The sequence below is a fragment of the Dermacentor andersoni genome, chromosome 4, assembly GCF_023375885.2.
Source record: "Dermacentor andersoni chromosome 4, qqDerAnde1_hic_scaffold, whole genome shotgun sequence".
Taxonomy (NCBI): domain Eukaryota; kingdom Metazoa; phylum Arthropoda; class Arachnida; order Ixodida; family Ixodidae; genus Dermacentor; species Dermacentor andersoni.
In genome coordinates this window covers 64633731-64646117 of record NC_092817.1, presented here as the reverse complement: position 1 = coordinate 64646117, position 12387 = coordinate 64633731, and the positions used below count along the sequence as shown (strand labels likewise).

At 45.5% G+C, this 12387-nt stretch overlaps 1 protein-coding gene across 3 annotated transcripts in view; it reads left to right on the top strand.

The window, feature by feature from the left end:
* LOC126536211 (probable G-protein coupled receptor No18) overlaps window positions 1-9482 on the top strand; it is a 135200-nt gene extending 125718 nt beyond the window's left edge. For all 3 annotated transcript variants that reach the window (XM_050183097.3, XM_050183096.3, XM_055073864.2), the window contains 2 exons: window positions 3999-4913; window positions 5879-9482. In XM_050183097.3, the coding sequence (XP_050039054.1) occupies window positions 4056-4913; window positions 5879-6376 (1356 nt within the window). In that variant the 5' untranslated portion in view covers window positions 3999-4055 and the 3' untranslated portion in view covers window positions 6377-9482. The remainder of the gene's footprint in view (window positions 1-3998; window positions 4914-5878) is intronic.
* Window positions 9483-12387: the final 2905 nt, after the last annotated feature.

The window sequence follows — 12387 nt, the reverse complement described above, 5'->3', positions numbered from 1 at the left end:
GCGAAACAATAACGACTGGATAGTTATGCGCCGGCTGTCGGCTATCAACGAGGTTGAGGAAGTGAACGGGTCGGAAGTGTGCGAACGGGTCGGTTTACCATTAATAATGCCTTCTTTGAACAACGACGTTTTGGACGATAACAAACGAACAAACAAACAAACAAACAAACAAACAAACATAGATTGCCGGGTTTGACGCCGCACTGCAACTCGAATAATGTTTGGAAAACAGCGTCATGCTTTGTTTGTAAGCTCACGCTGCGAATCAGCTGTGCGGAAGGGTGATATCTATCCAGAAGTAACGTGCGAGAGTGATATCGGAGGAGCATTATTTCCAGCTTTACTTATGGGCAAAAAGAAATCGTCGTCTGGCAAAAAGCTAGCTTGTACAAACGCTCGCAAAACAGCGCTACATTCTTGCGATACCAAAGTATGGCTGAAGCCGCGATGGCACACGTAATGAACAGACTGGGAGGGCAGCTTACGCGTGAGAATAGTCTACACAGCACGTAAACGTCGATTGCGATGGTGGGCTTAAAGGAAGAGGAGGGGGGGGGGAGTGGGTGGGGGGAGAAAGAAAATATCTCAGTGCTGTACCATGGTTTTGCAACTTGCGGTGGAAGTACGACATCGAGCAGATTGTTTTCTGCATTAGCATTAAGATTGTCAAAGTGGCAAAAGAAATATCTCAGTGGTGATATAGCGGTAAATGCAAGAGAAGTGCGTTAACTTTACTTAGCACCTCTTCGTGGTCCCAAATTCATGATATAAACCATGTTCTCTACATTGCACAGTGTTCTTGAGCAGCTCACGCACTCGACACACGTCCTTCCTCTTCAGCGAACGAAGTGCATCTGATGGTGGTCCGAAGAAGACCAACGTCTATTACAATGTTATAAATATACAGGGCGTCCCACGTAACTTGAGCCAAGATTTTAAAAATGAAATGCTCGTCGGAAGCGAATTCAAAAGGAACGCCTGCTATTCGCATTGGCCTATAGTAACTTAGGCAATCTTTTGTTTTCCCTGTAGCTCGTTTATTAATTAAGTTTATTACCCAACTTTAAGGTGAAAGCCTTTCTAGTCTCATGGTGAAGTTTGTGTCAGCAGACCCGACCGCCGGAGAGTCCGGCGAAGCGTCATCACACCATATAAAGACAGATTAAAGACAGATTAAAGAATGAAAAATGATTGATAGTGACAGTTAGTGAATTGGCTGAGGACCCAAAGTATGAAACGCCAATTTGTAGAGCACCTCCAGAAAGTACCGATTGAGTTGTTTCCTGTACTATACGTCTCACGTAGTCCTTCTTTCCGGGTCGCAAAGAAACCCCGCGAAATATAAAAAAATAAAGCCACGGGACGGAGCGCTTGTGCAGTGGCATCGTGTGGATCTCAAGCGTGGGTTCGATGAACAAAGCCAGCAGCATCCATTTGCGCCGTTATTCTACGGGAGCCGCCGGCCCAGCGGCCTACAACCGCCACAACGCCTTGCCGCTTCCCCGTCGCCAGTCACGATGTAGCCGACATTGTTCACCGAACGCACGCTTGGGAGCAGCGCGATATCACTGCGAAAGCGCTCTGTCACGTGGCTTGTTTCACATTTCAAGGGCGTTCTTTGCAACCCGGGAAAAATGACCACGCGAGAATTATTATACAGGAAACAGCTCGATCGGTTGTTTCTGAACATGATCTACAAATGTGCGTTTCATACTTAAGGTGCTCAGCCAATTATTAAAAAGTTTGGTAATTAAACCCAATTAACGAGTGAGTTATGGGGGGGGGGGAATGCCTGAATTACTATAGGCTTTGGCGAATAGTATGCGTTTGGTTCAATTTGCTGCCTCAGTGAACCTCAACAGCAGCAACAATTGCCATCGCGGGACACCATATGATCCAGACACGAGTAGCTGTCGACTCTTTCAGGGCGCACATTCGCCATCTGTCAAGGATCCCCGACCATCATTTGGCGTCCCTACCAGCCGAGAGACCTCAAGCGACCTTTTCAAGAGTGATTACGCTCATCAAGAGTGCATGCCGTCATCTTTTACACCGGCGGCGAAGCCTTCATCTCCCCTGTGGTGCCTGCGACAGCCTCAAGTGAATTTTGCTATTCCTGGAATTACAAAAAAGGCTAATCATCCATCGCCGGCTCTGAAGCAACTTACGCTCCTATTACTGCACCAGACGTATCGTGACCCCGTACATATATATACCGATGGTTCGACCTCACCTACCAGCTCAACTGCCGCATTCGTCGTTCCAGCTAAGCAGGTTATACAGTTAGATGGGAATTGTCACACAAGACTACATCTACGTCGGCAGAACTTGCAGCTCTCCATGCCGCTAAGACGTATATCACCGAAGAGCCAACAGAGAAGTGGGTCATATTTTGTGATTCTAAGGCAGCTCTTCACAGTAACAAATCTGCATTACACAACATAACTTACGAACAGCACTGGAAAGGGGACCCACCATCATATTTCAATGAATTCCTGCTCACTGTGGCATCGTCGGCAACAACCTAGCTGATAAGGCTGCCCGGTCTGCCCACGAAGATACCCACACCGGTCCAACACTTTGGGAAGGTCGGACGCTGCCAGGGAACTTTGCCTACTTGCACGCAAAAATTCACAAGGTCTCTGGAGTTCAAGTGCCTTCAATTGCCGATTACACAAACTGGACCCCACGCTACGGCTACAACTGCCATCTAGCCTTTCCCGCGTCGAAACAACCTTGCTTTGCCTCTTGTGGCTGGGAGTGGCGTTCGCGAACGCATACTCCTACCGTATGAGAATGGCCGAGAGCCCGATGTGCGATTCCTGTGGGTGCGAGGAAACCATCCAGCATCTCTTGTGTACCTGCCCTCGCTACAGTGTACAACGACTCTCTCTACGGGCAACTTTACACCGACTGGACTCAAGACAGTTCACCGGGTCAAAGATACTCGGGATGTGGTCACACCCGTCACTGGCACGGAAAGCGCTTCTTGCACTCGTGGAATACTTGAAGTGAACCAGCTTAAGACCGTTTATAGTTTCCCTGTGCATAGTGTACCTCCCACATGCAATCATTGCTTACTCTCTCCCGTTTTTCCTCTTTCTATGCCCCTTTCCCCCACCCCAAGTGTAGGGTAGAAAACCGGGTGCTCTTCTGGTTGACCTCCCTGCCTTTCCTGTCCCTGCTTTCTTTCTCTTTCTCTCTCTCTCTCTTGATCCCGACGCGCATTTCACTTTTAATATCTCGGCTCCAAAAAAAAATTAAATTGTGGGGTTTTACGTGCCAAAACCACTTTCTGGTTATGAGGCACGCCGCAGTGGAGGACTTCGGAAATTTCCACCACCTGAGATTCTTTAACGTACACCTAAATCTAAGTACACGGGTGTTTTCACATTTCGCCCCCATCGAAATGCGGCCGCCGCGGCCGATATTCCTTCCAGTGATATCTTGGCTCTAGTTACTAGGGACACTCTGCCTATTACTTATATATATATATATGTGTGTGCAAACGAAAAGCAAGTAAACAGAGGGGCCCAATTTTTTATTGGTCATATCATAAGAAGCCAACAAATACAGACACCAAGGACAGCATAGGGGTTATGATTTGTACTTAATAATTGAATTAAAGAAAGGATAAATTATTCGAAAGTGGATGAAAAAAGCAACTGGCCCCAGGTGGGATACGAACCACTGAGTTCGCAATACGCGTGCGATGCGTGCGAGGTAAGAAGATCGCATGTGTAACGGCTATTACAGTTGCGAACAGCAGTGGCGCATTACTGAAAAAAAAAAGGTTTGAAATATGATCATATCTTCTAATTTCTTCGGCTTTTATAATTTATTAATTTGTACTATTATTTTCGGTCTACTCGTTTCGAAGTAGGTCAACAAATGCACTTGAAGTAAGTAACTACGTATAAAGCTACGTTACTGTGATACGAAGTGCGTCTCTTTATTGTATAAAGTGCTCATTCTTTTTTTTTTCTCTCACTTTCCAGATTCTCATGCCTGTTTACCTCGTGGAAGCCAGTAGCGGCAAACTCCTCTCTTGAACCATGACTTCCAGCGTGGGCCTTCTAATGGACACACCGAGCAGCACAGTCGTGTCGCAATTTCTTAGCGGCAGCGTCATGTTTGATGTAGTTGAAAACACGACGTCTGCGCGCCTCGCCCCCTTCATGGGCGACGCGAACGACTCAAACATCACGGGGACTCCTGACCACTCTGTCGTGGCTGCTGGTGGTAGCGGCGTCGCAGGAGCTGGAGACGCCGTCCTATCGATCGCTGTGCCGCTTCCGGAAGCTGTGGCCACTGTGCTGGTACTCTCGGCCATCGTGGCCGGAACGGTGTTCGGCAACGTACTCGTCGTGCTCGCTATATTCACCTACAGGCCCCTTCGTAGCGTGCAGAACATGTTCATTGTGTCTCTCGCCGTCGCCGACATTGCAGTGGCACTCCTGGTGATGCCCTTCAACGTGGCTTACTCCATCATGGGTCGGTGGGTGTTCGGCTTGCACATGTGCGAGCTGTGGCTCACCTGCGACGTTCTGTGCTGCACGGCTTCCATCTTAAACCTGTGCGCGATAGCGCTGGACCGATACTGGGCCATCCACGACCCCATCAACTACGCGCAGAAGCGCACGCTGCGGAGGGTGCTGCTCTCCATCGTGCTGGTGTGGGCCATCAGCGCGCTCATCTCTGTGCCGCCCCTGATTGGCTGGAACGACTGGCCCGAACAGTTCGACGAGACGTCACCCTGCCAGCTGACCGAGGAGCGCGGTTACGTGCTCTACTCAGCCACTGGCTCCTTCTTCGCCCCCCTGCTCATCATGACCATCGTGTACTTCAAAATCTACCTGGCCACCAGGCGACGGCTCCGAAAGCGTGCCAAGGCAGTGGCGGCCACACTACAGGTCAATCTCACGGCGTGTTACGTGTCGGCAGGCTTTTGATTCCTTGAACTGTTGGTTTTGAGAATGGAAAGAGCTGTTTTGGCTCTTAAAGAGACTGTAGCAGAATACCTCGGGCCGGAATGATGTAACGATTTCATTCCAAAGTCTATTTTATTTCTTGCTTCGCCGATTGCCTGAGGGGCACTTCGCTCATGTTATGACCCGGGATTGTGTGGACTTGAGAGCTGGATCATAAAAAAAAACACTTGAATCGATTAATACAAATCTTTACATTATACCGGCCTTGGTTTAGTTCCATTATCTGCTAGCGCTATCTGTCACGTCAGCTTAAACATTTTCTTGAACTGATGCTCAAGTGCTAAATGATTCGACGAGGTCTCCAATATGTTTACATTGCATAGGAACAACGAAAAGGTGTAGTTAAATAGTATCGCCCGTCATCACGAGGAAAAACTCGGTCGCTAAAGAAGGTCGGGTGTTTTACAAATAAGAAGTTTATTTGCTTTCGGTTTTGTTAGTTACGCGCACGTACGAATACATGGGATTTCATATGTTGCATTTTACAAGTTCGCTTTACGAACGTCTTAGCGTAAGTCTTTTCGTATCCCAAATCATTGGCTTTGTTTTTTGTATTAGTGTCATTGAAGAAGAGGCAACTATATGGTTCGTGTTAAAAGAGCACTTTTCTTTACGAAGTGAAATGCTTGATGTTACATATGAACTGGTCATTGGTTGGACTCTTGCTCCTAGAAGAATGACAGGTAATATTGCTACCGCAAACGGAGATGTCAAGCTCTTTATTATACACCGGCTAACGTGCACTCACTCTAAGGCGCACCGAATACTGCGCAGTTAAATTAGAATGCGGGTGTTAGGTGTCAAAGTCATCCACAATGTTACCGAACATCACAGGGTCAATTAAATGCCGCCTTTTAATTTTGATCCACTACAAAACTCTGACGCAGGTGAAGCCTTCAGCGCTGCAGTCCCTGCCGCCTGCCGCGCACGAAAACTCGTCGGCGGACTCTCCGCAGACCGAGCAAAGCCCAATCGATCCGGACATGGACAGCGTGACGGCGATCCGCACAGACGATGTTCCGGACGTCCGCGGAAAGACCCAGCAGAACGGTGGCAACGGTGCTGCTAGACTGGGCCCGTGCAGGGCCTCTCCCAACGTGAAGCAGTACATGGAAGAGCGTCAGCGCATCTCGCTCTCCAAGGAGCGGCGTGCGGCACGTGTGCTGGGCATTGTCATGGGAGTGTTTGTGTTGTGCTGGCTTCCTTTCTTCCTCATGTACGTCATCTTGCCCTTCTGCCCGCAGTGCAGCATCGCACCAAAGACGGTAAACTTCATCACCTGGCTGGGTTACGTGAACTCTGCTCTGAACCCCGTGATCTACACCGTTTTCAACAATGACTTTCGGAAGGCCTTTCTCAAGATCCTCTGCCGTCGGCGCAGCTGAGCTCACAATAGGTCAACAGTGCTGTTGGAAGGTTTTCATTCGATACACGTACCCGTAACGTAAACTTGAGGACAAAGGGTTCGGCCATGGTGCGACACAGTCCCTTTGTGAAACACTTTCGTGCTTTGGGTAATCAGTCACTTGGTGCCGGCCGCTTTTTGAGCATGCTGGCCGGAAAAAGAAAGAAATGTTTATGACGCATTTCCTTTGTGACAGCGTTGAACAGCGTCGAGGTGTCTTCCAAGTTGTAACGCTTAACGGCGGTGGCAAGGACAGTTTGACATATACAATTGTCAAACAGCGCATTGAGTATTGGAGGCTGCTTTCGTTGGTTCAGCCTCGTCAGCAGGCGAAGCTCTCTCAGTCTCATTCCGAATGGAAAATTTGAAAACAGCTGATGGTAATTAAGAACTAAGCACTTTCGTGTATATGTCTCGTAGTAACGTATGTAAATTAAAGTTTGCCAAACGTAGCTTCCGTGAGTACATACTTGTGTTCGGTAATTTTAGTAACCGCTCCAGATACGCACAACGTTACTCCTCTTAGCGGGAATTGTTGTCTCTGGAGAATAAACATTTGCCGTTTCATTATGGCAAAGAATTTTGAAGAATGCGTGAGACATTAATTGACCGAGTCTATATCATTGCCGATTAACCGAACTTATCTCCATGAAAATGCTTTCAAGATTACGAAATATCTCTCGCATATGGTTTCAGCTGATAAACAGCAGCTATATTAAGAGTACACCCTTTGAAAAAATGCGGTGCCTTCAAGACCCGACGGACGCCATTTCAACTATAAGAGTTGAGCTGTTAAATAACTGTGGTGCTCATTATGTGTTATGTTTCATGCATGTCTACGTGCTTATTTGTTTCATTACGAAGCATGCCTGTAGAAATTTTGACAGTGCTCTTGAAGACATTGTACAGCTAGTACGTCACCAGTGCTCGTTGAAAGTATCAAAACGACCTGGATCGTTGTATGCGAAATGTCATTTCAAGGCAATTGTGTGCCTACGTAACATGGCAGGAGTGAAAGGTATATTTGTGATATGTATATGTATATGGCTCTGTAATTGCGTGTCTAGAATTTTCGGAGCGAATGAGTATATTGAAGTGGTTGATGTTGTCATTTATCCCTCGTATCCAAAACGACATTGTCAACATCTGTTTAGTAAGTTGAATTTAAAAATTATTTTTCGTCAGCACGGATACCTAGTTGTTACTTCGTTTCCATTCAAATTACGCCAACACCAGCGCGTTTGTGACACATTCGATGATTAACTGTCATTGCATAACATGTGGTGCCATCTTGCGCAGCGCTATTACCAAGTTCCCCCAATGCAAGGCTCAAACACAGATGTATGATATACATTTGAAAGTCTTTAAACGGTTTTGCATATTTATTTTTTATTATTAGGTTACACAAAACAATACCTTCAAAAGCCCGTACAGCTGCCTACGAAAACTACAGAATGGGTAAACGCTATAAAGTTCGAATGCTTCGTGGTGTGAACATGCTGCTGGACGTTGAAAAAGTGTACACATGAACGTTGAAAGCCCAGGACTCTAGTGGAAATCAGCTATTTCCAAGCAGTATGCTTAGGTCACCAGATGCTTGAGCTTTGTACCGTTCAGCATTCCTACATATCTTGTGCAATTTAGAGCCATAAGAACTTAGCGCAGCTTAAACGAACCAGCTAGTTAAACTAGAAACCTCTGTGACATTTTCTGATTTGTTACCATTGTGTTCTGTTAGCTAGGCCACCAATTATATTCTAAAATAATTAAGCTTACAAGCAGAAGGGTTGTATCATGTAAACATCCTTCTCCTTTTATTGCGTTCCTTTCTTAACAACCGCCGCAATGAATGGTGATGTACCGGCAAATTACCAACGAAAAGAAAAACTAAATAAAAGGAATCATGACATAATAGAGCCCCTGCTCAACTTTTTTGGTAGCTGGCGCGCGAACGGTTGCATTAGCTGTCGTTCAGCGTTTCATATTTACCACCTAATACAGCATGTAGGAGCTTCCGCCCGACTCTTCATCTGTGATTTCAGTTCTCCGTGAGTAGACATTAAAGCATGAGAGTGAGTGTATTTATGTGCACGTGTGTGTTCATACTCGTTGAACGTAAAATTGTCGAATTGTAGTTCCCCCGTTTACCTGTTCTATGTGAAACCCAATGAATTGTTAAAATCTAGTAGGTATTGTAATCTATAAGAATTGTTAAATCTTAAGTCTATAAACACTGTGTCGCATGCGCATTCATTTTCTGGAAATTTTCGGGGTTGTAACTTCGGTAAACATAATGCACATTTTTAACGTTCAATTTCTTAACACCCTTTATGGTAACAAATGGTCAGCTATGAGAAAGAAATGAGGATAATTAATTTTATTCTTGCTCGAGCATTTAAACCCTGCAACGTATCGAAAAGACCTCCCAACGCTCCTCTTGCAATAGACACTCAATAAATCACTGTAGCCCATTTGTTACCACATTTTCATGCTCAAGGAATTATGTGCGTGGAAATTAGGTGCATATATAGGACTCCTTAAAAAACCTATTTATTTTGAGCACACAAGCTACGATATCTAGGAACGCAGCAATGCTGTCAACGTAGTGAAAATTGGAGACTTTTTTACTTAATTCTACAGTGTCATGCATGAGGAAGAGGGAGGTGGGGGCAGGGCAGTACATAAAGCAGAATACAATGCCTTATTAGCGGATATCACCATGAATGTGCTCAACATTAAAGTAAATAATTAAAATTTTAGTGGCCACGGTGAAAAATTAACATTTCATAACTAAAGTAATGAAAATATTGCGGTGCTTGTTGAACAGATCTTGAAGCACACTATCACACACACAAAGATTACAGAAGGACAGACAAGACAACACTTCTGTTTGCCTGTCTATAACATGCTGTTCGTGTACAGGTGTTGAAGATGTCTTCAACATGAACTTTAACCAACCAATATGAGTCGCCATGATGTTGCATTGCTGTGCTAATTGGAATTGTGTTTGGGCCATAATTTTGTGCTTTCTTAGACGAAGAAAAATAAATGAAGGGGAAGAATAAACATCTTATACGTGGTCGAAAGCTGTTTTAATTTTTCATTATCCACATTGCTGGTGTGATTGCGACGCGTAAACTACTAATAGAGTCGTCAGTCAAGGTGAGGCCTCGATTTTATTTTGCTAAACTTCCATGTGGTGTGCTCAACTCCTACTTGATGGGTTCAGGCTCTGCCTAAAATTGTGCTGTCATTTGTTTTCCTGTTTCACTATTCAAAATGCATTCGAAAATATTTTCTTTGAAAGTATTCGTGAATATATACCCTGTAACTCCCTAGACATTACACACCATCACTGAAGAGCGTTTAGTATTGCCCACGACGAAGAGCTATATGCCGCTATACACAGCTCTCCCTCGCGGGCGTTATTATTGCGCGAATACAACTACAGCTCAAGTGATATCTGACATGTTGTTGCTAATCAGCAAAAAATAAATGTTCTTTAGATAACAAAGAAACACGAGACTTTTTACCTCTATTAGGGTACATCACATAACATGTGAAAGCAAACAGAAGAGAAAGAGTTTACCTGTATGGTACTCGAGCTCCATATCTGAGGAGAAAAATATCAAGGAGCTTAAAGTAAGAGAACGAGATAACTAAGAAAAAAGAAGAAACAAATGCCTGAGGACTACAAAAACGTACATCTTGATCAGTTTCCAAAAGAACAGCCGTAAATGCCCACTAATGCTTCTTTTTTTTATTTTGTTCAGTGATGCAAGACCCTCTAAGTTTCTTTTCGAACTTCCAGCACAAGAAAGAAGTAGAGGAGTTTGCCTGTTAGCTTTCTTTGACTGGTTTGAAAAATACGCTTGGAAAAATAAGTTTCACGTGTGACGATGTTGAAGTTTCCTCTAGAAATGCTAATAATATCCGGTGCCGTGACATGTGAACCTCAACGCGAAAGCAAAGTAAACAATCTTTGCATTGAAATTTAACATGTGGTGCCCCAGTTTCGCTTATAAATCTTATCGCACGGCCATTTATATAGTCGTGCGAAATATATTTTTTTCATCCTTCCTTTCCATATGAAAGGACTGAGATGCACCCAGCTGAGAGGCTTATAGTTCTTTTCGCACAACCATTATTTAGTCGCACGATATATATATATATATATATATATATATATATATATATATATATATATATATATATATATATATATATTTCCCGTCCTTTCCATATGAAGGGCTGAGATGACACACACTCAGATGCCTGCATATTGTGTGTCCTGGTGCAGCGGAACCACGCGTCTGAAGAGGAAGTCGTGGCCTACGCCAGCCATACTCTTTCTCCTTTTGAGCGAAATTATACCATCGCTGAACAAGAGTGCCTTCCCATAGTATGGTGCACACGAATGATTCGCCCCTACCATCATGCTAAACCGTATATTCCCTGAAGTGTACTTCAGGGACAGAAGATACATGTAAGATATGCAAACAGAAGACAGCTAAACTCAAACACATGCTATGACAATGTAAGGCCCAAGGCAAAACGAGTTAATCTCCACGACCCTATACCGGTAAGGTAGGCCGCCGCTCTGCGCAGCTCCAAACTCGGCGACCAACTCTGAGACGTCAAGCAGGCCCGCGAGGCGGTGCTGAGGCAAGATCTCGACGTTCCATTGTGAGACCTTAGCCCGGGGAGACAAAAACCTGCCGGAAAATTCAATAAAGTTCTTACCAACCAACCATCATGCTCTGTGTTGGTTAAGCTCTCTGAAGAATGTGTCCGTACGCCTCGGCCGTTGGGTGCTGCGTCTACAGGAGTACGACCACACTGTCACACGTAGGGCTGGCAGGCAACACCAAGACGCGGGTGCTTTGTCTCACTGCCCCTGTCGCCAAATGCTTATGTTTGATATTCCATCTGTTCGGCACCGCCCAGCCAACCGACCGAGAGATTCTTATTAGCCCGATATGGATCGTTACCTTGGTAGACATTCTTTCACCAGGGGACATCGTCTCCCTCAGATTCACAGATAAATGCTGCCGCACCATTATCGAACTGCTCACTGACTTATGTCATCCTCCCAATAGACGCTTAAGACGACAACTTGCGCGTTTTCAACTACGTGGTGGATCAATATTTATCTAAGTTTACCAGCCAACCGGTAACCAACGGGTCCCGGTCATCCCTCGCTCACTTCAAACACAAATTTTACAAGCCTTTCACGACGACGCCACGGCTGGCCACTTAGGATTTCAGAACACCTACGGCTACCTTAAGACTCTCTGTATTTAGCCTGGCTTGTCCGCAAGTGTTGGCAAGTACGTCGGTTCGTGTACGTAATGCCAACACCGAAAATGTTCCACATATCTTCCCACCGGCCCTTTACAACCGTTGCCGTGCTCATCCGGTCCTTTCGAATTCACGGGGAGGGACTTATACGGACCCCTTCCGCTTACACCCACCAGCCACAGCTGGATTATCACCACCCTGCACCATCTCACTCGCTACACTGAGATGGCAGCTCTTCGTTCGGGTGCTGCCTCTGAAGTCGCCGAGTTTGTCCTGCATACCATTATCTTACACTACAGCGCGCCTCGTGTACTACTTCTGAGTGACTGTGGGACGACATTTCTTTCACATGTTCTTGCTGAAGTCCTGCACTCTTCTAACACCACCAATAAAACTACATCAGCGTATTACCCCCAAATAGATGGTCATACAGAGCGTACTCTGCGCTACATGATTTCCATGTATGTTAAACCCGACCACAAAAACTTGGCCACTGCACTTCCTTTCGTCACGTTTGCATATAACACTGCTGTTCAACAAACAATAAACTACAGCCCCTTTTTCCTCCTGTACGGCCAGGCACCGTCTTTTGTTTTGGAAACCGCCTTTCTCTCTATGGCTTCTGTCCCATCCACATCTCTTCCCAAAGAGTTCACCACGCGCGTCACCCACTACCGTGAAATTGCATGC